At 49.2% G+C, this 23533-nt stretch overlaps 9 protein-coding genes across 9 annotated transcripts; 3 read left to right on the top strand and 6 right to left on the bottom strand.

Annotated features, from left to right (window-relative positions):
• Positions 1–83: 83 nt before the first annotated feature.
• EDB91DRAFT_1152155 (uncharacterized protein) lies at positions 84–1425 on the bottom strand. Its single transcript, XM_041319468.1, has 4 exons — positions 1284–1425; positions 987–1230; positions 343–924; positions 84–285 (listed from the first exon to the last, which is right to left on the bottom strand). Exons 1-3 carry the CDS (start codon positions 1326–1328, stop codon positions 455–457), a joined length of 759 nt encoding a protein of 252 aa, XP_041173807.1. The 5' UTR covers positions 1329–1425; the 3' UTR covers positions 84–285; positions 343–454.
• Positions 103–324, top strand: EDB91DRAFT_1058240 (uncharacterized protein; the record flags this gene model as incomplete). Its single annotated transcript, XM_041314140.1, has 1 exon — positions 103–324. The coding sequence occupies one exon, from the start codon at positions 103–105 to the stop codon at positions 322–324; it is 222 nt and encodes a 73-aa protein (XP_041173808.1).
• On the bottom strand, positions 1426–3018 carry EDB91DRAFT_1226662 (uncharacterized protein; the record flags this gene model as incomplete). Its single annotated transcript, XM_041320991.1, has 4 exons — positions 1426–2358; positions 2416–2672; positions 2730–2817; positions 2868–3018. The coding sequence occupies 4 exons, from the start codon at positions 3016–3018 to the stop codon at positions 1649–1651; spliced, it is 1206 nt and encodes a 401-aa protein (XP_041173806.1). The 3' UTR covers positions 1426–1648.
• Positions 3019–3501: 483 nt separating this feature from the next.
• On the top strand, positions 3502–6556 carry EDB91DRAFT_676926 (histone deacetylase clr3). The gene is made up of 17 exons (XM_041328065.1): positions 3502–3908; positions 3994–4282; positions 4332–4345; positions 4391–4529; positions 4575–4687; positions 4735–4862; positions 4926–5115; positions 5173–5202; positions 5259–5370; positions 5422–5469; positions 5519–5585; positions 5644–5742; positions 5796–5863; positions 5913–5992; positions 6044–6150; positions 6202–6289; positions 6342–6556. The coding sequence occupies exons 1-17, from the start codon at positions 3560–3562 to the stop codon at positions 6428–6430; spliced, it is 2010 nt and encodes a 669-aa protein (XP_041173805.1). The 5' UTR covers positions 3502–3559; the 3' UTR covers positions 6431–6556.
• EDB91DRAFT_1330253 (carbohydrate esterase family 9 protein) lies at positions 6536–10371 on the bottom strand (the record flags this gene model as incomplete). The annotated part of the gene is made up of 18 exons (XM_041325343.1): positions 9825–10371; positions 9692–9771; positions 9520–9642; positions 9337–9469; positions 9256–9278; positions 9149–9200; positions 8949–9090; positions 8845–8892; positions 8698–8785; positions 8528–8646; positions 8319–8472; positions 8253–8264; positions 7784–8192; positions 7550–7723; positions 7239–7494; positions 6961–7181; positions 6787–6910; positions 6536–6736 (listed from the first exon to the last, which is right to left on the bottom strand). The coding sequence occupies exons 1-18, from the start codon at positions 10265–10267 to the stop codon at positions 6536–6538; spliced, it is 2802 nt and encodes a 933-aa protein (XP_041173804.1). The 5' UTR covers positions 10268–10371.
• Positions 10372–10406: 35 nt separating this feature from the next.
• EDB91DRAFT_1206100 (restriction endonuclease type II-like protein) lies at positions 10407–11966 on the top strand. Its single transcript, XM_041320704.1, has 7 exons — positions 10407–10568; positions 10621–10724; positions 10777–10876; positions 10932–10967; positions 11022–11062; positions 11119–11290; positions 11344–11966. The coding sequence occupies exons 1-7, from the start codon at positions 10470–10472 to the stop codon at positions 11863–11865; spliced, it is 1074 nt and encodes a 357-aa protein (XP_041173803.1). The 5' UTR covers positions 10407–10469; the 3' UTR covers positions 11866–11966.
• EDB91DRAFT_1152137 (uncharacterized protein) lies at positions 11967–15744 on the bottom strand. The gene is made up of 16 exons (XM_041319467.1): positions 15458–15744; positions 15277–15427; positions 15174–15255; positions 15032–15146; positions 14889–15004; positions 14769–14861; positions 14590–14744; positions 13784–14532; positions 13640–13735; positions 13569–13584; positions 13321–13539; positions 13189–13263; positions 13118–13145; positions 12905–13003; positions 12549–12846; positions 11967–12495 (listed from the first exon to the last, which is right to left on the bottom strand). The coding sequence occupies exons 1-16, from the start codon at positions 15726–15728 to the stop codon at positions 12344–12346; spliced, it is 2715 nt and encodes a 904-aa protein (XP_041173802.1). The 5' UTR covers positions 15729–15744; the 3' UTR covers positions 11967–12343.
• A 340-nt stretch (positions 15745–16084) lies between these two features.
• EDB91DRAFT_1152135 (uncharacterized protein) lies at positions 16085–19230 on the bottom strand. Its single transcript, XM_041319466.1, has 6 exons — positions 18848–19230; positions 18672–18787; positions 18402–18621; positions 17502–18353; positions 17253–17436; positions 16085–17230 (listed from the first exon to the last, which is right to left on the bottom strand). Exons 1-6 carry the CDS (start codon positions 18933–18935, stop codon positions 16420–16422), a joined length of 2271 nt encoding a protein of 756 aa, XP_041173801.1. The 5' UTR covers positions 18936–19230; the 3' UTR covers positions 16085–16419.
• A 285-nt stretch (positions 19231–19515) lies between these two features.
• On the bottom strand, positions 19516–23452 carry EDB91DRAFT_1152128 (OPT oligopeptide transporter protein-domain-containing protein). Its single transcript, XM_041319465.1, has 23 exons — positions 23359–23452; positions 22789–23316; positions 22704–22726; positions 22544–22651; positions 22396–22490; positions 22275–22343; positions 22198–22223; positions 22014–22143; positions 21799–21961; positions 21695–21742; positions 21607–21638; positions 21500–21557; positions 21294–21446; positions 21044–21238; positions 20892–20989; positions 20748–20843; positions 20655–20698; positions 20571–20603; positions 20465–20515; positions 20333–20407; positions 20013–20280; positions 19819–19955; positions 19516–19767 (listed from the first exon to the last, which is right to left on the bottom strand). The coding sequence occupies exons 2-23, from the start codon at positions 23063–23065 to the stop codon at positions 19628–19630; spliced, it is 2319 nt and encodes a 772-aa protein (XP_041173800.1). The 5' UTR covers positions 23066–23316; positions 23359–23452; the 3' UTR covers positions 19516–19627.
• Between the last annotated feature and the right edge of the window lie 81 nt (positions 23453–23533).

Genomic DNA, 23533 nt, shown 5'->3' with positions numbered 1-23533 from the left:
GTCCTGCCAGCTGGAAGTTCGCCGTTTAAGCACTTTGCAGGGTGTCACTGATTACATCAGCAATTTAAATTGCCAGGCGGACAAGCAGTTCTCCTGCCAGCCATGCAGTCAGCGAAGACACAGGCTACAAACACGCCTCTCAGACAATTAGCACTGCATTCGACTACCACATGCTCGTCGCATGCAACAGCATATGGAAAATGCATATTTGCTGCTTATACGGATGTTAGAAAAGATTCTTGCAAGCAAGAATTTGAAAAGTTCGGGCAGTGCTTGCGCGAAGTTGTACGTACTCCTCGTGATGATAGAGGACATATCTTCTGACCGAGTTTTTGTCTCAAGATGAAACGCAAATGGTGATGCCTAGTCAATGGATGCGAAGATGAGACATCCGTGAAATGATGTAGATTTGGATCCTTGTGCAACGCCGTGCCATTATAATACAACAATTAAACTAGTCAACGTCGTCTGTGCTCATGCTCCCAGGTAGCCTCTGCTCTGTCTCAGTATGTTCCTGTCCATTTGAAGCTGTGGGATCATGTTGGGGCTGCAAATGACGTCCTCTTGCTCTCATGAATGCCCGAAGACCAAGGGGTATCATGGGGATGTTGGTGGTATTAGGAAGTGGAAGTGCCTCGAGGGGCCGCTCTACTATCTCTGGAGCTGGTCGTCGGATGCGATTGATCAGGGGCGCGAGTCGGAGGTCTACTATGTATGTTCGCTCATTGCGAGAGGGTTTCGGCTGCTCGTCCTCGATCGAGTATGAGAATGGCGTGGTGACGAGAGGATGTGGAAGGAGAACCTCGGAGACGATAGAGGATGACTGCTGTAGCGACTTCTCGTATGTGAGCGTTTGCAAAAGTAACTGGAGGAGCAAGATGAGGACGTCGAGCAGAAGGAGGTGCATTTTGGAGGGTGCAGATTCTGTGAGGTCATAGTTTTGGTTTTCATGAAAGCTAGTAAATATACAAAATTAATGAACGCACCCATTCCGACAAAATCCAACACGACCGTCCGCCCTTCAACTGCACCTTCTCGTGCGTGTAACCAGAAGCTCGGGATATTGAGGATGAAAGTGAGTAGGAACCACGCCCGTAGAGAGACTTTAGGGTCGACCTCCCTCGGCTTGTAGCACAGGAACTGACAAAACATGGCTCTGGTAACCAGTGGTACGAGCGAGGGCGCGAGGAAGAAGGAGACGGCATGCAATTGGAACAAGAGGTCATAGAGCTGTGTGACCCATTGTGAGCATAATGGACACTCTCCATTGACAGAAAACTTACAGAGTCGATGATGTGCTGTCGTTGGGCGTCATGACGCTTGTGCATGTCATCTAGTATGTCTCGCCTTGTAGATATAGTCTTTATAATATTCGTCCCTACCAAGTACTGTCTCCGTGGACGAAAGATGCATCAAGGTTGGTGTTTGGACCTGTTGTCCAACAGCCTCAAACAGCTTTTGACAAGCGGAGAGTCTATAGTAATAGTATAGTCTACAAAGATTTAGCCAAAATTCTGGTATCACTGTTCCATTATAGATGATCTACATTGAGTTCAACAGAGTAAGAGTACGGTGTGTGGTAGCGATGAAAGCATTAAAAAAACAAAGTCCAAATACATCGAGGAATTATTCCATGCTATGTCCGAGACTAACGATACGGTGGCGGTAATTCCGGGACGGGGGGAGCATTAGATGGTGGAAAAAATCTTGACCACATCAACGAAGCATGATCCATTAATGCTGCATGTGCATTTGTGGAAACATCCGTCGAATACGTTGACCGTTGATCGACGTCATTGTTCAGTTGCGATGATGGATCACGGCTCTCGTAGGAGAAGCTCGATGGGGGGTCAGAGGGTTTCGTTGAATGTGTTGCCCGATGTGCATGTGCCTGCGACGACTTGCGAGTCGATGAGATTTCAGTAACCAGACTACTCGAAGGTCGCGGGGGAAGTGCACGGAAGCCTCGTGAAGATGAAGAAGAACTAGATGAAGGGCATGCGCTCGGCTGAGATGGTAGCTGACGACGAGCGGGAGAACTCGACGACTGTGATGGCTGTTGGCTGTGGGAGAGCATGTCGGAGTTATGCGTCGGAGCAGGCTCGAAGGTTGTAGGTTGATGGGTTATGTCGAGAACCTCATCACCATGGTCATACGGTGCTCCGATCGACGAAAAAGTAGTCCCACTACTGTCTCGAGGATGAAGCAATTCTATGTCATCAGACATGCCACTGGTATTGCGAGAATGACGGGGAGGGATGTTGGCGACAGCGTGGTATAAGCCCAGTGTGCGATTGTACTCGACCTTCTTCTGCTTTGTGAGTGCGTTCAGATAACGAGTGGCGATGAGAGCACCGTCTAAATGAACGATTGGAATTCATCAATATTGAGCAGATGGACACGCATGGAACGCACATAGTTCAAGAAGTAACACAAACGATACCACAGCGATGAAAACGTATGTTGAGACGTTCATAAGGTTTTGGCAGTTTGACTGGGACGGATTGTTGATGAACCAAGCGTAACATTCGTCAACTAATTGTTGTCGGTTGCTCTGGCGGATGGTAACGAGGAAGTATATGCCGACAATGATATTGAGGAAAAGATGGATATATATGAAGTAGTTGTAGATCTTGACAAACCGTTGCTTGCGTGCGACTGCGCCAATGAATCTATGCGAATGATACAAGTTAGCAAGAACGAGAGCATGAGATAGGTATGGAACGCACCCCATGATGGACACAGCAAACAATATGGTTTCTACAATACCCACAGCCCAAAACGCAGTTTTCTCCTTACTAGTGAGCGAATAAGAATCTAGGAACACGGTCAGTGTTATATCATTATGGTATGACAGACCTGAGCACACGCACGAGAGAGTTCAAACCACACCAAAATGGATAGTACACCAGAAAACAAGAAGGACAGAAAGGTCACTAGCACGAATCCAAATCGCACGGGTATGCAGCAACAGCAGTATGTGGAATACAAGAGGTAGTTTTTGAGGTTGAAGCGCATGGCGCTAACGTAGTTGGTAATATTGATCGAAACAGCAAATAAGATGTCAGATCTAGTGATGACCAAGAAAAGGTTGTATGTAAGTGAATAATGGTGCGGGGAAGAGTGAAAAATAAAACGCAGGGCTGAGAAGGAAGTTCAAGGGTACGTGGCAGTGATCCGGGACTCGATTCATTGGTGGAATGCTCACCGTTAACAACAGCTGTGCAAGCTCGAGCTAGCAAAAATACATAGTTTAAACCGTTTATGATTGCTATGGTGATATAAATCTTACCTGTGCTCAGCGCTTGCTTGGTCCTGGGACCTTCAGAGGAAAATTCAGATGAGCGGTGTTCATGTACCGTGACATGAGCGCTGAAGTCATATGCTGCTTAAAGCGTCATAACATTTGGTTACCGATAATTAACCGGTATTTGACTTTGTTTTGGTCACTTTCCCTCCTTGTCAATACTTAAACTACTTAAGGTTTTGAATCTATTATACTTATCTCCTTCATTCTTCTTCAGAGCTCTAATCGAGCGCGGCTGGCACAAAGCTCATCATGGACGGACAAGTTGCAGGAACTTCAATGGACGTGGATGGTGAAGAATATCACCAAAATCAAGTACCAATCTCGCGTTCATTGAGTCCTGTACAACGCGCCTCCTCCGTGCCACACCGTCTGCCTCATTTCACCGTCGGTTATGTCTATTCTGCAGACATGATGCTCCATTCATCAGCAACTGGGGAACACCCAGAACAGCCAGAGCGAATATCAAGAATTCGTATGGCAATTCGCGACGCGAATTTATTGCAGAAGATGAAACAAATCCCGATTCGTCCTGTAAAGCGAGACGAAGCCCTTCTTGTCCATTCTCAAGAACACTGGCACAAGGTTCTTGCGATACAATGTGAGTCGCGGCTCGTAAATCATCACCGCACTAGTGTTTCACGATAAGATACATGGCTTACTTCGAGAATTTACCTGTTCTTCAGCAATGACACAGTCCGAAATCTTTGAATCAGAAGCTTATTATGAGTCCTTATCTCTTTATGTTACGAGTGGTACTACTCGAGCTGCCCGCTTGAGTTGTGGAGGCGTGATTGAGGCTTGTCTCGCAGTGGCTCGTGGTGAGCTGAAGAAGACCTTTGCAATAGTACGACCCCCAGGGCACCATGCTGAGCCTGAGGAGCACATGGGTTTCTGTTTTTTCAACAATGTTGCTGTCGCCGCAAAGGTGACACAGTTTCTGACTCCAGTCAGAAAGATTTTGATACTCGACTGGTAGGTCTTCACGACCCGTTCTTTATTCATGTACTCACTTCTCGTGAAGGGATGTACATCATGGTACGTTAATCACTAAATGAATTTCATCATACAAACCCCGTCTAGGAAATGGAACGCAGCGTGCTTTCAATGATGATGACTCCGTTTTGTATGTCTCATTACATCGCTACGAGCGAGGGCAATTCTACCCTTGTGGATCGTTCGGCAGCATGGAATCTTGTGGTGAAGGGCCTGGTCTCGGCTAGTAAGTGGACGCCCCTTCTAGCCTCGCAGAGATTGATGAGTGCAGCTCTGTCAATATACCTTGGCCGCGAAAGGGCATGACAGATGCGGATTACATCCACGCCTTTCAACAAATCGTGATGCCAATAGGAATGGAATTTGCTCCGGACCTGGTGATTAGTGTGTTCATTCATTTTCTACACTGCCCACGTGCTAACTGCACAAAGTCTCTGCCGGCTTTGACGCTGCCGAAGGGGATGATCTTGGCGAATGTTTTGTTACCCCAGCGGGATACGCACACATGACACACATGTTAGCGGGACTCGCCGGTGGAAATTTAGTCGTCGCCTTGGAAGTAAGTCTAATGACGACGTAGCTTAACCGTGATATTCTGAATTTCCGATTCCAATTTCAACAGGGTGGCTATAACCTTGAGTCTATATCTAATTCCGCTCTCGCAGTTGCTCGCACACTTCTCGGCGAGGCTCCTCCTGAGCTTCCCCCGATGGTTGCGTCGGAAGCAGGGACAGAAACGGTTTGGCAGGTCGCTATGGAGCAGAGTAAATACTGGAAGAGTGTGAACCCCAAGGCCTGTGAACCCCGAGAAGGTTTGTCTCCTGTATCCAGATGTACACGATCGAGTACTTACACAAATTTACTTGCAGAGGTCGAAGAAATCTCGTTCTCAATCCCAGGTAAACATTCCCTTCTACTTAGGTCGTGCATTTCACCTGTCGTTAATTTCTTGCAGAAATTCTCAAGGGCCACAGACAACACTTTCTTTACACGCAATACCAAATGCTCCAGGTTCCACTGATGACCAAGATGTTCGAAGAGCGTTTCGGCTCTCAAGTTATGTGCACGTGCGTCGTTCAGTTTTTTTTTACTACTTCGTTAGGCTGAGCAAAACGCAGGAGTGACTTCTTAGAGAATCCTACGATTATTGTATTCGTCCATGAATTGTGAGCACTCCTCGAGTGGTCCCGCTATTCAGTGCTGACTTCATCGCAGCGGGAATCTGCGCATAGAACTAGATGGAAAACCCACGTGCGACGTGCAGATGGAGAACTCGTACCTAGTCAGTTGCTCATCATTGACGACATATCGTGCATCCAACTTATACTGACATGTTCCAGATCGACTTTTCGAAGGAACTCATCTCATGGGTCAGGAAGGAAAACTATGCCCTGCTCGATGTCAATGTCTTCCCGAGACCATTTGCCTCGCCCTTGCCGGTACGTGCGCTAGTAATCATTTCATTTCATCATTGATCCATATGACCTGTCAGCGCAATCACAAACCTGTAGAGTCGTGGTCACGAGACGTTCTTACATACCTATGGGATAACTATCTTCAGTTGGTCATCTCTACAATTTTCCTAGTTGCAAAACCAAGTTGTTTTCAGGCTTTCGGGAGCGAAAAACATCATCTTCATTGGTCATGGCCCCGGTTGTCATGCGCTGATGGAACTTATTGAGCACCGTCGTACGTATTTTGTACTTACAACATACTTGCAGAAAGCTTACCCTGCTGCAGCAGTTAACATGATCCGTTATGTCAATGCGGTGATACAGGTTGTGGGAAACATGAAGATTCCGTTGATACCCAAGGACTCAGAGGGGCTCCGAACGTGGTACTCCAAGGTTTGCATCGTTTGTAGTTGCACCTGGCATATCTGATCATGTGCTACAAAGAACTCGATCGTGATCGTTCATCCAGAGCATCCAGCATTTGCTCCCGAAGCGAAGATTCTCAAGAGACATGGCAGAGTCCTTCAGATCGGTTCGTGCCTCTTACAAGCAACCACGTTTATGATCTGATTCGATTACCGTAGACGAGAGCAAACCCATCAAGCTCATCATGAAAGCGCTCCCTGTGATCAAGGAGAATATTAAACAGTCCCTCGTAGGAAAACCGCAGTAGAGGCACTATTCCTAAGTATCAAACTCGCGTCACGCTGGGCTCCGTGGCGCATCCTCGCCGTGTATTGCTATCTTGAACGCTATCCTCCTGCTATCCTATGCTTATCTAGATTAGGTCCACGAGGCCCCTGCGAGGTGAGACCACGCCGACGACTTTGGCTTCCAAGTCGAGGACTGTGCCGCCACGGGTTACGACCATGTCACAGAGTCTTCCACAGGGTTTGACTCCTAACAGCTTCTCGAGGTTGACTGATGCAAGTGCGAGAGCTTGTTCCTTTGAGATCTTGTCATCACTCTCGAGAGCAGCCTGACAGCCATACTATGAGCCAGAGATCGGACGGGAGAGAATCCACGCACCCATGCTATATCGAAGCGTGTGCTGCGGGCACTCCACTGCTCTACGATACCGACACCAACAGTGACACCGTGAGCCAAGAGGGTGGTAATCGCGCTCTCCTTGGTCAACGGCGGACCAGGCAATCTGTGGCAGAGAATCAGTTTATTGACATGGTCTAACGCATAGTCACTGACATCCTCTTCGATTCCCAGTCATTAGGGAAGGGACGAGAAGGCGTGACGATGACACCAACACCCGCCTCACCGAGTTCCTTCGCGAGGAGATGGGCCTCAGCAGCACCTGCAATAGTGAGCTGAATGTCAGTGCCGGTGGATGCCTTGACCTCTTTCTTCAGCTCAATAAGCGAGGCAATGATATCCGCGTTTTGAACTTGCACGACCAGGGGTATTGTGCCCTATGTGACATACATTAACATGCATTACAACACATAGCAAGACGGACAGAAACACACCTCTGCAGCCTCTGCAAACCTGCTGCCGCTCTGATTACCCAGCAGTATATTCCTCAATGCTGCGATTTGCGTGCTGACGCTCGGTCCTTTGTTTGAGTGACCAATTTGTACATGCAGTGCCGCAACATCTTGGATGACAGCCCCATCCTGGAGTCTGTGAGCTGCACCGGTGCTGAACGCCGTACTCAGCCCCGCAATGAGGCCATTTGAGCTCGGCGCGGTGATACCTACTGTGACACCTGCGCGGTAGGCGAGGCTTTGGAGTGGATTGTGAGGTAGATTCGACAGTGGCAAGTCGAGAGAAGGCTTACAGCGCATCACGCCCACTAAACTGGAGACCATCCGCAGCTTTAATGGGCTCGCTCTCCGCGAGAATGCTTGGCACAGAGCCGATGAGAGGGTCGAAGACATTGCCGTCGTGCGTGGACTTTTCGCCCTGAATCTCTTCTAATCCGAGTGGAGAGCCGTAAGAGATAAGGCCAGGACTGCGACAGCCACGTTAAATGGGATAATAGGCAAGGAGGCTGAAAGTGGTGATTACGCACGCGACAGAACCGCCCTCGAGGTCGATCCACTCAGCATCTTCCGGGGGGAATTGGTTCGCACAATTAGTCGCAATGCCCCAGCATTGCATCACTCCCTTCTTGACTACCACCACACTCTCCCCTCCTTCAACCACATTCATTACACCACCTATTCCATCCGCCATAAACATGCTACTTATATTCATAAACACCACCAAATCTTTTGCCTTCTTCGGCATCAGGGGTGGGAGACCCTCATACTTAATGGCCGCAGCAGCCTCGAGGTCGAAGTTTGGTGTGCGCGGGACTTGTTGGAAGGACACGGGTTTGTAGGAGACAGCGGGCTCAGACAGCTGGGGGATGCCGTCAATCCAGACTTGTTGCGGCGTTGCGCCCAACGCGAGAGGGTGGCTATCCCATACGACAAGATCTGTATGTGGTGGTTAGTATCAGTCACAATTCACAGTAGAGACGCAGCGAGTGGACTGACCGGCATCATACCCTGATGTTAGAAATAAGTTAGCGTGGGATGTATCACAAAAAGATAGCAACAAACCTTCGCGGACAAATCCAATCCGATGGTCTTGCCCCATAATGCGCGCGGGCGTCGAGGTGACAGCTGCAAGAGCGAGGTTCGCCTGAAGGCCGTACATGTGCGCTTGCTGCGCCTCGTAGAGCAGGAAGCGGGAGTTAAGGACAGGGTGATCACTCTACGCGATACATTAACATCAAAATAGGAGTCAGTGGAAACGCGAAGGCGCGGACCTTCATCACAACGTCGATCCCGTTGTCAGCCAGAATACGCGGAGCGAATTCAGACCCGCGGTACGCTTCACGCTTGTACCGGGCGTTCGTAGCGAACATGGCTGCCGCAGGGGTGTTGCCTGCAGGAGACATCAATGCAATGAAGGGTCAGCAAGTGAGATCCGACGTACCATACGCCTGCTTGAGAGTTCCCGGGACTAGGTATGTTTCATGAGCGTGGTGGAACGCAGCAATGGGGAATTGAAATTCGTTCGTAAGCTGTTGTTCAACCTCATCAGCATTCTGCAGCACACCACAACTCCTCCGACGTCACGCACACGGACAAAGTCGTCTAAATCAACCGCCTCATAACAATGTGTGTGGATCTTATTTCGAGGGGATAAATTAAGCATATCCTCTTACAGGAAAGACTAAAATATACCTTGACACGTCCACGCAGCACATCGACAAGCGCTTCCCACTGTAGGTTGTCCGGGAACTCGCCGAGGTTTTCCCATTCACCAGCCAGCGCGCGGGTACAATATGCATCCTGTTGCTCTTTAAGCTGGCGAGCCGTGTCATATCTGTGGACACAAATGTTTTCGTGGGAAGAAATTTTAAGAGAGAAGCTGTAGAACGCACGCCTGTCTGAAAGCCCAGAAAGTGTCCATACGCGTGTTACCGTAGACACGACCTCCATATTCGTGTTTGATTAAGGGCTTGTGAGATAAGGAATGATGAAATCTTACTGGGATTCTCGCCGCACGCGTGCCTGTGATTACAATGAATGAGGACATGTGCTTCAAGAAATAAATAAAAAGGAGTCGCACTTCATTTGTCTCCATCGTGGAGGCAAGGTCGGATCAACATGCGTGCCATTGAGGGTATAAGGTGGCTCAAGAAGCATAGACGAGGGAGAGCGTTCTGCAGTGGGGCGAAGCTTGATAACGAAGGCTTGACCGCCTGTATGAGGTGTTAATAGCGTCTTGACAGAAGAAGCAAGGCGATCGTACCAATGGCATTAGCGGAGCCAGGGAGAACATTTGCGGTAGTTACGCCACCGGAGATGCTAAGTCTGTAGGCATCGTCGTGCGTATTGAGCCCATCGAGGCTGCGGAGCCACGGGAGGACAGGACCTGAAGGATATGAACATTTATGCAATACTGGGACGTAAGAATAATATACCCTTCAATGAGTTGGTGTCGTCTGCGCCATTGAGGGCTGGGGCGCTGTCAACGCCCAGGTGGGAATGAAGGTCAACTATACTGGGTGTAGGATTAGAGAAGAGTAAGAGATGTTTGATCATGTGGGCGCGTACCCAGGTGTGACCCAACTTCCGCCTACATCCAAAGTGACCAAGTCCTTAAACTCGCTGAACATATCCGGGCTTGCATGTCCAAGAAATTTGATGATGCCCTTGTCGAGCAAGATGTCCCCCTGGGAGATTTCATCATCTCCAGTCCAAATAGACGCGTTTCGAATGAGAGTCGCGCGGGTTCCTTCGGCGAAACGGTCAGACTGGGTACGCTGGTGAAAGTTGGGAGGTGGGCCAGGTTTTGCGTGGAGCATCTGACATTTCTGCAGTATCTGCTCAGCATGGAGGGGGAGTTGAACGGATGGTCCCCCCAAGAATGCGAGCTGGGACAGAGATAAAAGAAAGGCGGCTGCAGATAGGCAACACAATGTAAGTGTCAGTGTCAACCTGTTCCGCCTTGGTCGCAGCCGGTCGACCGGTGGGGAATATATCGGTAGCTTGTCCATTCCAAGGAGATGGACAAGAGCAAGAACAGTAAGTAACGCTAGACGCTAGTTCTTATACTGCAGTAAATAGAAGATTAGCTGGGAATTCATTACAACTGTCAGTGGTCATACGGATGAGGAATTATTATTAACACGTACCCGTGACGCGTAACCGAACTTCGCGTCGGACGCGACTCGGGTCTTCCTTCGTCTTTCATAACTTATGATGAGCGTGCCAGCAGGGGGATCTGCTGCTCAAAAAGCCAAACCTCCTGTCGTACAGCCTGGCACAGGTAATAACATTATCATAAATCCTAACCAGGTCAGTCCCCCCTTTCTACTATCCCGACTCAATGTCATGTGCAAAACTTCAGCGCTTGAACCCCGTTCTCGAGTGCATTCGTAATGTCGGCAAAGAATTTGGTGACATTGTCCCAGACTTTCAAGTGGGGCGTACTACCTGTGTGCTCTTCCTCAGGTGCGCGTATTACTCCTTATCATACAAACGCATCCTTGACATTGAAATAAAGTCTGAAGTATCACCGCCTCCACCCAGAGTACATCCATACTCGCATAGAGAAACTCGGACATGCCTATAATCTTAGGATATTGCTCATCATGTGCGACGTTGTAAGTAGCTTTCGAACTCCCATCCAGAGCTCTTCAAACTCCTTTACCCCCGTAGAGCGAGCATCAGGAACCAATTCGCGAGCTTACCAAGGTCTGCCCCTCTCATGATGACCACCAATTCTCAGCTTCATGACAACTCATGCAGGTCTGCCTCATCAATAATGTCACCATCATCGTTGCATGGAGGTATCCGTTCGCTGCTATCTTAACTAGACGACCAAGTAAATGACTCACTTTTGCAGCATCGAAGAAGCCGGGCAGTACGTCTCTACATTCAAGCAATTTGAGCACAAGCCGCCGGATCTCATAAAGGAACGTGTGGATAAGGACTACAATGCGCTCCTCCGTACTGCGCTTACTAGCATCAACAAGGTGAACAAAACGGACGTCGAGACGTTGCGCTCGTCGCTTGGGGTATGTTATCTCAACACTATTTGAATTGTAAACATACTTAGCTGACGCTCCAGAGCTTCGCCGACATAGCTCGCGCCCCATCCGATCGCCTGCAGACCTTGCCAGGCTGTGGCCCTGTGAAAGTCCGTCGCATCAAAGATGCCTTCGACAAACCATTTCGAAATCGAGCCACCAACGCTGTATTTTCTGTGGGCTCGCAAGTCCCACAGAGTGCTAGTGACGAGGTCGTGTCCACAGTCAATGGAGAGCAATTCCCGGAGGTTGCAGGACCTGCTGCGTCAGGTTCGAAGGCGCTATCGGACTCGGCACCTGCACAAAGCGGAGTTAAGGGCAAAGGAAAGGGAAAAGAACCAGCTCCCCGGCGCGCCCAGAGTCCAGTATGGGACATAGAACTCGACCTTAACAGTCCTTCGCCCGCCGCGTCTTCCGGGCCCCTACCTCCTCCACGTGAGCCATCGCCAGTATGGGATATCGAGCTCGACCTCAACGATGATGATCTGTATGCGGACGTGGATCCACGGCTGGCTGCTAAGAAGGGGTTCGGGAAGGCTGGGGGCTCGCTGAGCGATGAGTGAGGCACATACGTTGTGAAAAAGTTGGGGTCATACACTTGGTTTTAATTATCTGCACATTCACTACGCAGACTATAATGGATGATCGACTCATTAACATGCCACACGAAAAGGCGATGGCCATTAAGATCGAACTACGAATACGAGGGAGGGCAAAGGGTACCGAGCATACATGATTTAAGGCTGATTGACAGCAAGGTCATCTACAATAAGCGTGCTATAATGGACATAATACGTTACTGCAGCAGGCGAGGAGACGAGGGTAGCATTGTCGGTAGCTCATACAGGTCAAAGAAAGCATCATCTAGGTAATAGGCGTCAGAAAACATGACGACGAAAGGGGGCATTGTGATGAAGTGGATACGTAGAGAATAAAGTTAACATTCACAACGAAGTTGCATGACAGAAGAGCGAGGTATGTATGAAAAAGGTTGAAAAGGAGAGAAAAGGAGAATAAACCCATGATAGTGTGATTTAGGAATTACTTGGGCCCGAAGTAATGCTGGATGGTGGCTGTCCTTGTCCACCCTCCGGGGGGCTTGAGCGCCTGGCGCTGATAATACACGCGCATCTGGAGGCGATGCATCTCTGCCTTCGTGCGTGAGCGTTCCAGGTGCGCTGCACGTGTATCGACTGCGCCAAACCACGGTCAATAATGAACCCGACCACATACAGAAGATACTTACCAATACGCCCCTGTGTGACCTCCAAAACCTGCAGGAGTAGCTCGAGTGGAACGAGCGGCTTCTGGTTCTTCCGGGGGCTACTATCGTCCGCCATGGACGATTGGCGAGAAAGCGGCTGGGTAAGCGAGTTCTCTTCATGGACGTACGGCTCGATGTTTGCGAGCGCGACACTAACGATAGAGAAGTAATGCCCGAGGTCTTCAAAGTCTGCCTCTGCGCTCGTGACGTCGAAAGGCTCACCAGAGCCAGGCGTAGGTGAAAGCAGAAGGATTAGCGGATCGAGTGGGGGGAGCGCATCCTGTGAGTTACATCGATCAGTGAAACAGAACTCAAATATCGGGAGAAGAGATACGTACAGAAGGTCTACTGTTTGGAAGGAAGAGCGCGTATGCAAGCCATTGTGCGATGTGACGTGTGCGACCACTGCCGCTGCTAAAGAAGGAAACTAAAGTGTGCTTTATTAGCTGGCATAAGCGTAGATGCGTAGTTGAGAAGTCGTTGATGGATGGAATAGTGCTAAGAGACTGCTCAGACAAATAACACGATGAAGGTTGGAAAGGTGTACTCACAGTTGACGTATCGATGGTCTGGCAGATACTGTCAACTGGCAAGATTTAAGTTGGCCCTCAGCTCGTTGGACGTGGTTCTGTCGAGGCCAATAAGCACCAGGCTCAACAGGATGTCGGGAGTATCTTCTGCTACAAAATTTTCCATTCTGTCACACCACGCATGAGTACGTTTCTTTATCTTTGGAAGAATGATTGGTACTCACCGACCAGCAATGCCCACCAGCGTTACCAGCTTACTCACAACACGCACACGGTCTTCAGTGGCGATATGTAACGGATGCTCATCCTTACGGATGGTCCAGTGGAGGTCTTCTGATACTTGGCGGCGTGCACCAAGGTTGACGAGCGCAGTGGCAATGTCGGTAAAGCGAAGCGGAGATTTGGATGTGGAGGATGCTGCATTCCACAAACTATGGAGGGCGCTGTATGCTGCAGCCTGAGAGGCAGGGACTCTATGGGGCTGATGGCTAGAAACGCACAGCGTGAGCAAACAATTCATATTCAAGTAGTGAGTATACGTACCCAGTTTAAAAAGAGGAGAAACAAGAACGGATTTCTCCTCAGCACCCAGAGCGCCCAGCACTCCCGAGGACAGAGTCAAAGCCAGCTGATCGGCGGCTGACCAGAAAGTGAGTCTCTAAGTCTGTCTTCGATATACACACGTACCTCCGATCCCACTCAGATGCTGCAAAAGTGCCAATACAGGATGGTTACTGCCATCCCCGAAGTTCACAATATACTCTTCATCGACATCCATTCGGTCATCACCTGCGCCCTCCTGCCAGAACGGCACACCGAGAGCCTTTTCCTTCATCGGCTTCTTGCTCTCACTGTCCCTGTCACTGATAAGTATTTTTTTGATCTTTTCGCCTGCTTCCTGACCAAGAATTTTGGTCTCGCGTTCGCCCATGAACACATCATCTTCCGATGATCCATGAACGGGGCTACTCGACTTGCGTTTGGCGTGGTCTTGGATCGCCTGCCACGCGGCATTCTCATCTGCCAAGTTCAAATCAACTTCCGCATCTACATCTGAGGAGATGCGGGCATGCAAAGCGTCCTCAGCGCGCTGGAACGCGGCACTCCCGTTCCCGCGCTTCTCTGCAGCTTTTTTCTCGCGGAGGAGCGCTTCAAGTGGGTTGATGGACTTCTTAGGCTTTGCAGGTATAGAAACGTTCTTGGTGACGACGACGGTAGGAAGGCACAGGGGCGGCGCGGGCTTGCTTGTACGCCCAGAGCGGGTGTGCATTTGAGTTCGGGATGTCCTGCGGTTGTTAACAGGGGGGCACGTAGGTGAAGCAGAAGGAGAACGGTTGCGGAGATGATAGGAAGTAGAGGGTTTTGGTGGAGAGGATGGGAGACTGGATAGGGGTGAATCAAATAGGCTATTCATCTTCAGGACAGGAAGAAGCAAGCTAGAGAGAATTCGAATTCAAAATATGGTACATTGAGGGGTATGGAATTAAACACACCTCTTGCCCTTGCCCTTGCCCTTCTTGTCGTGAAGGAGGGTCATATCTTCGAGATCATCGTCACTGCTCTCATCGAGCTCACGGAAGGAGTAGTTTTTCTCCTCGTCACTCAGGGGGCTGTCAGCAAATGCTTTTGCTTTGATACTCGCAATGAGCTGAGCGGTATCACCAGACGCAACAGGTGTGGCAGGCAGTGGCAGGGCGCCTTCGGTGTCAGGCGGGGAGGGCAGTGAGGCAGAGGGCTGAGGGGGCGTCTCAGGAGGTGAATTGGTCTGGGCCGTTGCAGAGCGCGAGCGCACACCGTGGTTGGTTTGCAATGGGGAAATGACAGGTTTCGGCGGGCCTGCATCTGTTGTACCTGCGTCACAGGGGCTAGAGGACGGGGAGACTAAAGTGTTTTGGCGCCACTTGTGAACTTGTTCCTTGACTTGAGTGAGGCCACGGGTGTCTGGTATAGGTACGACGAGTTCCATCTCGTCAGATTGGCTACTGTATATGAGATGCTTACTGGATGAAGGGGTGTGAGGCCCTGTGGGTGGAGGTGCTAGTGTGGATGGCTTCAAAGGAGAGCCTTGTCTCTGGACATAGATAACAGCGCTGGGAAGTTCACTCTCGGAGTCACTGTCGAATTTCTTCTTGCGCTTGTGGGGTGTCCTATCGGGTGTTCTGGATTTGGAAGTCAAAGACGCGCTCAGGAGGTGAGAAGCGCTAGAGCGCTTGTCTGGTGAACGAGGACGTTTTTGAGAAGACCTGGGGACGATAGAGGTGGTAGGAGGTGAGACCATGATACCTGTCGGTGTTTTCGGACAGGCAGAAGAATAAGTTCTAGATGCTGTAGCTGGTGGAGAAACAAGAGTAGCAGAATCACTAGAAGAAGACGTGCACGAAACAGATATTATAGGAGTGCTAGTACTAGCCATAGACTGTTTGTTAAAGACTGAGACAGTCTCAGACGAGGACTTTGATTTGTTGCTTCGACGCGAACGTGTGGCCAACGCGACTGAGCGAGGCTGAGAAGATTCCGCAGGCGATGAACTTGGGGCCTGGGCTGGTCTCTTGGCAAAAAAGTCGGTTACCCTTAAATTTCTTTCAGGGATCTTCGCTTTCGCGGTTCTTTTCGACGAATTTTTCGCGCTCATCGTTGCCGTGTCGCGGTGAACTGTAAACGTTGTTTATTGCAATTAGAAAACTCGTACGTACTAAGTCACGTGATCTATTCAGAGCTGAGTTAAAACTCTCCTCAAGTACGTACGCGTGTAATGCCGGTAAGTACAATGAACGCGTCACAGTGGACGCCCCGAAGCGTGTCCGAAACTTGCAGTCATCACGGTTGTCCAATCTCTCCCAAGATTTCAGCAGACCTTAATGCCCCGGGCGAGCATCCTTACTATATTGGCGTTCTGACTTAAATGATGAAGGGCATCGTGCCATCCCCTTCATCATCGAAGTTTATACTGCCGACGTCATCACCACTCTCATCCTACTTATGTAAGCGAAGTCGAACAGTTACTCCTCGCGGAAGACCTTGCAACTGTCGAGTTGTCCTGAAATTGTTGCTCATTTGCATTACGACAACTGTTACTTGGTTTGCCACGGATACTAATTATTTAGTCCGTAGGACAATCACAAAAGCAACATTAAGAGAATAAAGATAAGTAAGGTGACCCATCGTCACGATCATGACGGGATATCTACATGCATTACCAAATTTTCATTGTCCGAATGAGAGTGAGTGGATGCGAGTGAAACGATATGAGGAATGAGAACATGCAATGCGGCGAAAGTGATTTAACTCTGCGGAATGTGATTGAGGAAGAAAAGAAGGAACGTCTATGAATACGAAGGGTGTTCGTCTATAGTGGGCTGTCTACTGTGCGATGGGGTATGGGTGTGAAGCGGCGAAGGCGGCACGGACTGCCGCGGTGATGAGGCGTTTGAGAAATAATTGGACTGGGAGGGTGAATGATTTGATTGACTCGGCGAGTACTGTGATTGAGAATTGGACCGCGAGTGGGATGAGGGTTGAGATGCTTGAATTGACAACTGCCGTGGGAGCAGTGAGCCTAGGGTTGTTGACCCCGATTCCTCGGAATAGAGACTGTGACGGTCCGTCAAAGTCTGGGAGAGACTGTCGGGATATGGCTGATTAACATCCGGATCGAGTGGAATGTTCCGCTCTGGCGTAGGATTTCGCGGCCGCAAGTCTTTCTCACCAATTTCGGCGCCCTTCTCTACATCCGAACCATTGGGAATGTCATTCCGGCGCCGTCTGCAACATGCCGGGATGAGCCTCATGATGCCCATATTCACGAGCGTGTTGATGAACATGACGATAACCGCAACAGAAATGATAACAGCCATCACGATGCCGATCACCACGCGAGGTATTGCTCCTAAATTTAGGCTCTCCACGAAAGTGACCATCATAGCAGTGCAAACCACTCTGGTAATAGCAAGGTAGGTTGCGAGGACATCAGCACCTCTTGTTTTGTGCGGTCGAAGGGTAAACAGAGAGGCAAGGACCATGCATTCAACGACGAGGATTGCGACGACTTGCACGAAACCGTTAGCTTGAGAAAAGGCAATAAAGAGAGCCTTGACGAAAATAGCCAAGATCAAGGGAGTAGTTGCATAAAATCCGCTCTGGGCGGTATAGGGCGTACAGAGGACCATGAGAAGCTACGAAATCAGGTTGCGTATACAGCGCATAGGGCGTCGAACGGAGGGCGAGGCGATATGTGAGGAAGAGAGGATATAGGATGTAGCCAACCACCGCAAGAAGTAGAATTACTGAAAGGAGGATGGAGAGCCATGAATCCTTGAGTGTCCACTGATAGAGCGCAAATACTAGCCACCGGAGTGAATACAATGAGGCACTAGAGCACCGAGTAAGCGGATATGTTTAAACGGACACGGAGACATACTCACGATGCGCAGCAGCCAGGCACGAGCAAATGAAGGATATCGATGCCGCCAATCAGCAACGTACCCTTCCTGCCGTCGGCCATATCGAGATGTTGCGGCCAGGACGCAATAGCCGACAGAGAGGACCGCAAGCAATATTGCGGCGATCATCAAGACGACCAAGAAGACGGTCATGAAAGCGTTGGCCGTGGCGATGCCAACGGAGTTGACATAGATAGGGACACCAGCCTGAAGAAGATTGGAGGATGCCGGTGTCACTAGCTGTACATCACCAACGGTGGAGAGTTCTTGAATAGAGGCGGCCGAGGTAGTATGCGAGACGTAATTGGCCGATGTCATATTGGTAGATGCCCACAGGGTCTCCATCGCATACTGGTAGGAAGTATCAAGAAAAGTTGACGTAGTCATGGAGTTGTATGGGCTAAGTTTCCGATTTACGAGAGCGACAGCAGAGTTACTAGTGGCATCGGCCATGTTGCCTCCGGTAAGGTGCCGCATGTTGTTGATGGAAATCTGGATAGGAGAGGTCGCTGACGCGGAGAACAAACCCATCGCCCATGCAAAGTTGGTTGAAAATGCCCGGTAGACTGAGGAATAATTAAGATCCAGGAGGGCTGTTGATGCTGCCCACTGATATAGGTAGAGAAGATCGAAAAGACGGAAGGGTGCCAGGGTGTCTGGCATAAACGAATAATAAACCGCAGAAAGAAGTGCAAGTAGTGCGAGTCCACCAGTTGCCCATTCCACGGCTACTTGGTGTGCTGACCAGCCGTTAGAAAGGGTTGCCTGAACACAGGCCTTAAGAACTCCGGTGTTTACTTCTGTGAGGGACAGTTGTGCTAACCTGACATAAGCGCAAATACCAATATGATGTGGTGAGGACATACCATATGCTTCAAGATCTGGTATTTGGAAAGCAATGCTAGGGATCTTTCCGGAAACACCGAGAGAAGCCGGCAAAGGAATGGAGTCGGAGCCGGTAAAGTTGTACATCGGCAACGGGCACAGGGCACCATTGAACAATGAGCATAAGTCGATGGTGAAGTTCACGTAATGCGTTCCATAAACGTTCAGCATTACATTGGCAGTCACATTGACGTTGGGGTCCTTGAGAGAGAAATGAATAAAAAAAATTGTTGAGAAAGGGAACCACGTACGATACTTGCTGCGGAGATGTTAAACCATATGGACTCGTTCTGTGCGAAGTATACGATGTCAAACTGCTGAATGAGGAGAGTCTCCGGCGGTGAGCAATAAGTTACGGAAGACGTGACTGAGCATGTAAAAATCGTGAGCATGTGTATTACGAGGCTAGAGAGGAGACATTACACACATAAAGAGTCATCTTTGGCAGCTGTCGAGGCAGAGAAAGTAAGAAGAAGGGGTGCAAGGTACCGCAACCTGGCGATACGGGAGAACATGATGAACTGAAAACACCAACCAGTGGTGGTAGTGTTGGAAGTAGAGATAGATACAAGGGCCGTAGATCCTGCTGAGTCTGGATTTTCACCTGTGAATCGTGATAAAGGATGCTCCAAATGAGATGCGTGTTCAAGGCGTGTTGTTTATTGTTCCATTGTACTAACCGTTCCTATTGTTGTTCAAACCTGTGTTACGAAATTCCTTATTCTCCGTTGCGACAAAATTGCGCAGCTGCCAGCAAGACACCTATATGGGCCTATAATGAGGAAATCAGCTGGTGAAAGACAGAGATGGGAGAGGGGACGGAGAACGTAGGTGCAGCCATGAATAATTCTTCGAATACGACTCCGAGTGGCGGAAAAGGTAATTTAATGCCTGTGCCGAAATCGGATGAGAAGCACTGTGGCAGTGCATCATTTTACACGTGTACCTTAGCTAGCCTAGGCCGAGTCCCCTCGGATGCATCATGCAGCACTGCAAGTGTTGCGCTGGCACGCTTCCAATGGGCACTTTCCTGTCCGCTCCTCTTGTCGTCTCAGATAACGTGTTCAACGCGCGGAAACCGCTGCACCACGCACATCAACAGCACATTTTCTTATGAATTGTATGACATATACAGTGGAGCCACTTTGTAGTAATACTAATAATACCTGCGATAAGTTTCACGATCATCCAATGTCCACTATGTACCTCAGTTCAGCATGGCACAGTGGTCATAATTACCTCCTTGGTTCGCGCCCCACCATGCAGGGAACAGGTGCGCCGCTCCACCAGCACCTTGCACCGCAAACGAGAGGATGAACACCATGACTTGAGTGCCTCCGTCAAGGGCTACACCACTTCATGAGATTCGGGCTTCCCAGGACATTCGAGAATACTCACCAGCTCCGATGATGTAGTTGTATTTGGCAAACCAGCGAGGGTAGCGTGTGCGCAACCACCATTGTGAGAGGAATGCGACTGCGAAGTAGGAGAGAATAGACGAGTTGATCCCAACACAAAGCCATCCGATGTAGTAGCTGTGAAATATGTGAGCATGCTGTTGACCACAGTCATTCAAGTAGCCTTTAACGTACGCGATAACAGGGGTGTACAAATAATCTGCACGGAGCTTTGGGAAGTACCTGTGAAGGACCCAGAACGGAATAGGTGTGAAAAGTCCAACCAGGTACGCCCAAGGAACCCATTGGTATCTTTGACCGGCCGAGAAAAGCTCGTGGCTGAGACCACCCCACGCGATTGCCTGGGAGTTGTACTGCTGCGGTTGTTGGCCGGACCAGATATTGGTTCCCTGAATAGATAATAAGATTTCACGTTGGTTGTCTATAATTGAATTCATCATGACTATATTTGCACTGTCAGTTGTTTTTATAGCCATATAACGTAGCATGCGTACTGAAGTTCAAAATAGCACCAAGAAGCGTCCCAATGATCTGGGCGGTGAAAGCAGCACGAGGTGGCAGCTTTGCATCTAGAAATGGCGGTCAACACAAATTGCCCTCTCATCATGAGCCCGAGATATGCTTACATTGGGCAATCTTGAGGTCGCGGAGGAGAAGTTGGGCTTGCGTGACAGTGTCTGCAAAATTGGGTCAGTCGACTTCTTCTTGGTTTATTGCAAGGCCGACACATACTGTATCCGTATAGAACGAAGTACATATTTGCCACTGTCGCATTCGTCAATTACATATTGAATAAATGACGAGCAAGGTAATCACCTGGCTTGCCGGTGTGAAGGTAACCACCAATCATCTGGACGAACCTGAATGCAAATTGAGATAGGAAGATTGAAATTGATTTCAGGAACCTACGGCTGGATGATGAAGCCCAGCCCTGTGATTGCGAAGAGAGCACCGAAGAATAGAATGGAAACCGTCGCCAGCATGAGCGAGATGACGAAGCCCCACCTTCATTGCTCATCAGCCTGGAACACATTTCCAATCAAAGCCGCTCACCATGGCAAAGTCGAGTTGGTTTTGTATATAACGACCAGCGAAACGATGAAGGACACAACGAAAACAGCGAAATACCAACTATTGGGAGCATCGGGGTACTGTACAGACATATCCAGGTTGGTAAGATGAGTACACCGAACTGCGAAACTAACCTTCAGCATTTGCCTGTAGTGGGGATCCAAGTTCTCGTCGTTGACGTCTTGCTTCCGCATTCCATCGGCCCGCCAGAACCTCCAGTCGAATTCCACCCACATTTGTTTGAGGCTTGACGGAGTCATCCAACTCCATGCGGAGCGCAAGTCATCCCAGTTCCAGAGGAGAAGATGCGTAAACGTAGCCGCCAATCCCTGGAATTTCAAACTGTCAGCCCCACAGATTCTCGCTGACATGTGGTGAACTTGCCAAATTTGAGCTGAGCAAGTAGACCACCCAAGTGCTGGCATAGTAAGGTACACCCTGTTCAGCAAGGAGCGTGGGATCGACCTGGTAGTTGGCATCGAGAATGAGCGTTTGGTTGTACTCTGTTCCGTTTTCATAAAATAAGAGTTGAGAAAGCTGTGTGCAAGTTGACGTCAATGTTCTACGGCTACATCTGATGGTGGACTGACGAATGGGAAGTTCTGGGCTTTCCATATGTTGTTGTAATACACAGCAACAAAGACGACCCTATAAGTATGTCAATGCAGGGTCTCGAATCAGAGCGAAGCGATCATACATGCAAAGAAGGTAACCCAAGAAATTCGAGAACTGTTCAAAACAGTACGTGAGACTTCTAGCCCGCGAAAATTGAGAAGAAGTCATACTTGTGCTTTGAGCGGGATAGTCATAGGGTTTACACCACCAGAAATATACTGTTGCAGACCCAGTCAGTAACGCAGTTCATGTCGAAATTCGGGTTCACACTCACTTGCCAGTCAAAGCAGATAGACAGGAGCCCCAAACCCTCGTTACCGTTACTGCCACCGAAGACTCGCGAGACGGCAGCATTGTTGGGAACTGCAAGACATATAATCGAAAAACCTGTCAGAAGGGGGAAGATCCATTCTGGGAAAAGCTCCCAAATGAATATGCTGAGTTTAATTAGCATATGCACTCATGGCTGGTCCTCATCGAAGGACTCACGCAGCAAATACCATGTAGAATACTCTGAGCTTCTTCCGTGCTGCCACCCCGCCCTCGTAGAGAGCATCAAACATGGACAACAATGGCAGTACACCGGGATACAACATCTTTGTTGGATATAACAGAATGCCTGTGAGAGGTATATGAATACCGGGTTCAATGATAAATTCACAGGTGGACATACCTCTCATCATACCACCGATTCCATACCTAAAAACCTTGTCAGCGTTCGGTAGAAATTTCAACGGAAATATTTCGTACCCAAGGAGTTGAGAGGAGAAGAGCAGGAAAATCGAAGCACCAGGGTTGGGCGTGATATTGTAGTACAATCTTTAGCAGATGTCAGTAAATCCCATCGACAAGATGAGTAACGCTCACTGACCGCTGAACAGCAAGAACTTCGGTGCCCAAGGCGGAGTTAGCAGAGGCACTTGCCATGATGACAATGAAAGCATTCTCTTTCTTGTTGAATGGTCCCTGGAAAAAGATACCATGAGAATGAAGTAATAGACATGGTGAACCTGGTTTACGGGGTTCAGATAGCGGAAGAATCCGCGTCGAGGAATAAAGGTTTCCATAAAGACTCCAATCACGTAGGAGATAACGGCGAGGAACATCAATGACACTAGAACCGTTTGCTGCGGCAATGATCTGAGCACCAAAAGTTGACATGGTTATTTCACTACGCACAGGCTTGAAATAATAAATTTCCGCTACAAATTGACATCGATGAGCACGCTGGCTAAATAAAAAAAAAGAACCCAAAGAAGCTCACCGAGTACTCCACCAAAGGCTGAGAGACCAAGACCAATAAAGAATGCACGGAATGTCCACGGGTTCAGAGTGGGGTCGTCGTCCAACGAGATGACGTGGGTAGCAACGTCGAGTTCATTGGAGAGTACGGCTTCATCGCTGTCAGCATCCTGAGTGGATTCAACGTCGCCTTTCCCATCGAACGATTTCTCGTCACTAGTGCTAAGAGCTTTCTCGCTGGGCACATCGGGCTCGTGCGCAGTATGCTCGCCGATGACTCCTGCAGCGGTCAGACTCATGGTAAGAAGACAGACCCGCAAGAGAAGTGGATAAGTTTCTGCGATCTATATGTATATCACAAACCCGTTGTAATTTGGATAAGTGACTATTCTCGTAAACAGAAGACCCGTTATTCGGTACGATCAAGCTCCATCATAGGCCCTGTGGCGGGACTGTGGACAGATTCCGTGGTTTCATGTGTGTATGTCTCGTGTCCAGTGAGATAAGAAGGTTGGAGCCATGCCTATCAAGGTCGAAAATAACACTGAAACTGCGGGAACATTAGACAAACTAGTACTTGTGGGGAACATACCTGAGTAATATACTGTAATTAATTGAGGACTTGCATGTGGTGAAGAAGATCTTACTTTTTGCTGGCATTGCACCCGCAAGGTATTGTTAATGCCTCGAGGCGGTTCAAACAATCCGACTCCCGAGTTCTCGCGTTGTCATGCGTCCATGATCGGCATTGCTTGGTTTTACGTGGG

This window comes from Suillus paluster (assembly GCF_016628075.1).
Source record: "Suillus paluster strain FC165 chromosome Unknown EDB91scaffold_59, whole genome shotgun sequence".
In the NCBI taxonomy this organism is placed as follows: Eukaryota; Fungi; Basidiomycota; class Agaricomycetes; order Boletales; family Suillaceae; genus Suillus; species Suillus paluster.
The sequence above is the reverse complement of the archived record's forward strand: the minus strand, read 5'-3'. Positions and strand labels throughout refer to the sequence as shown.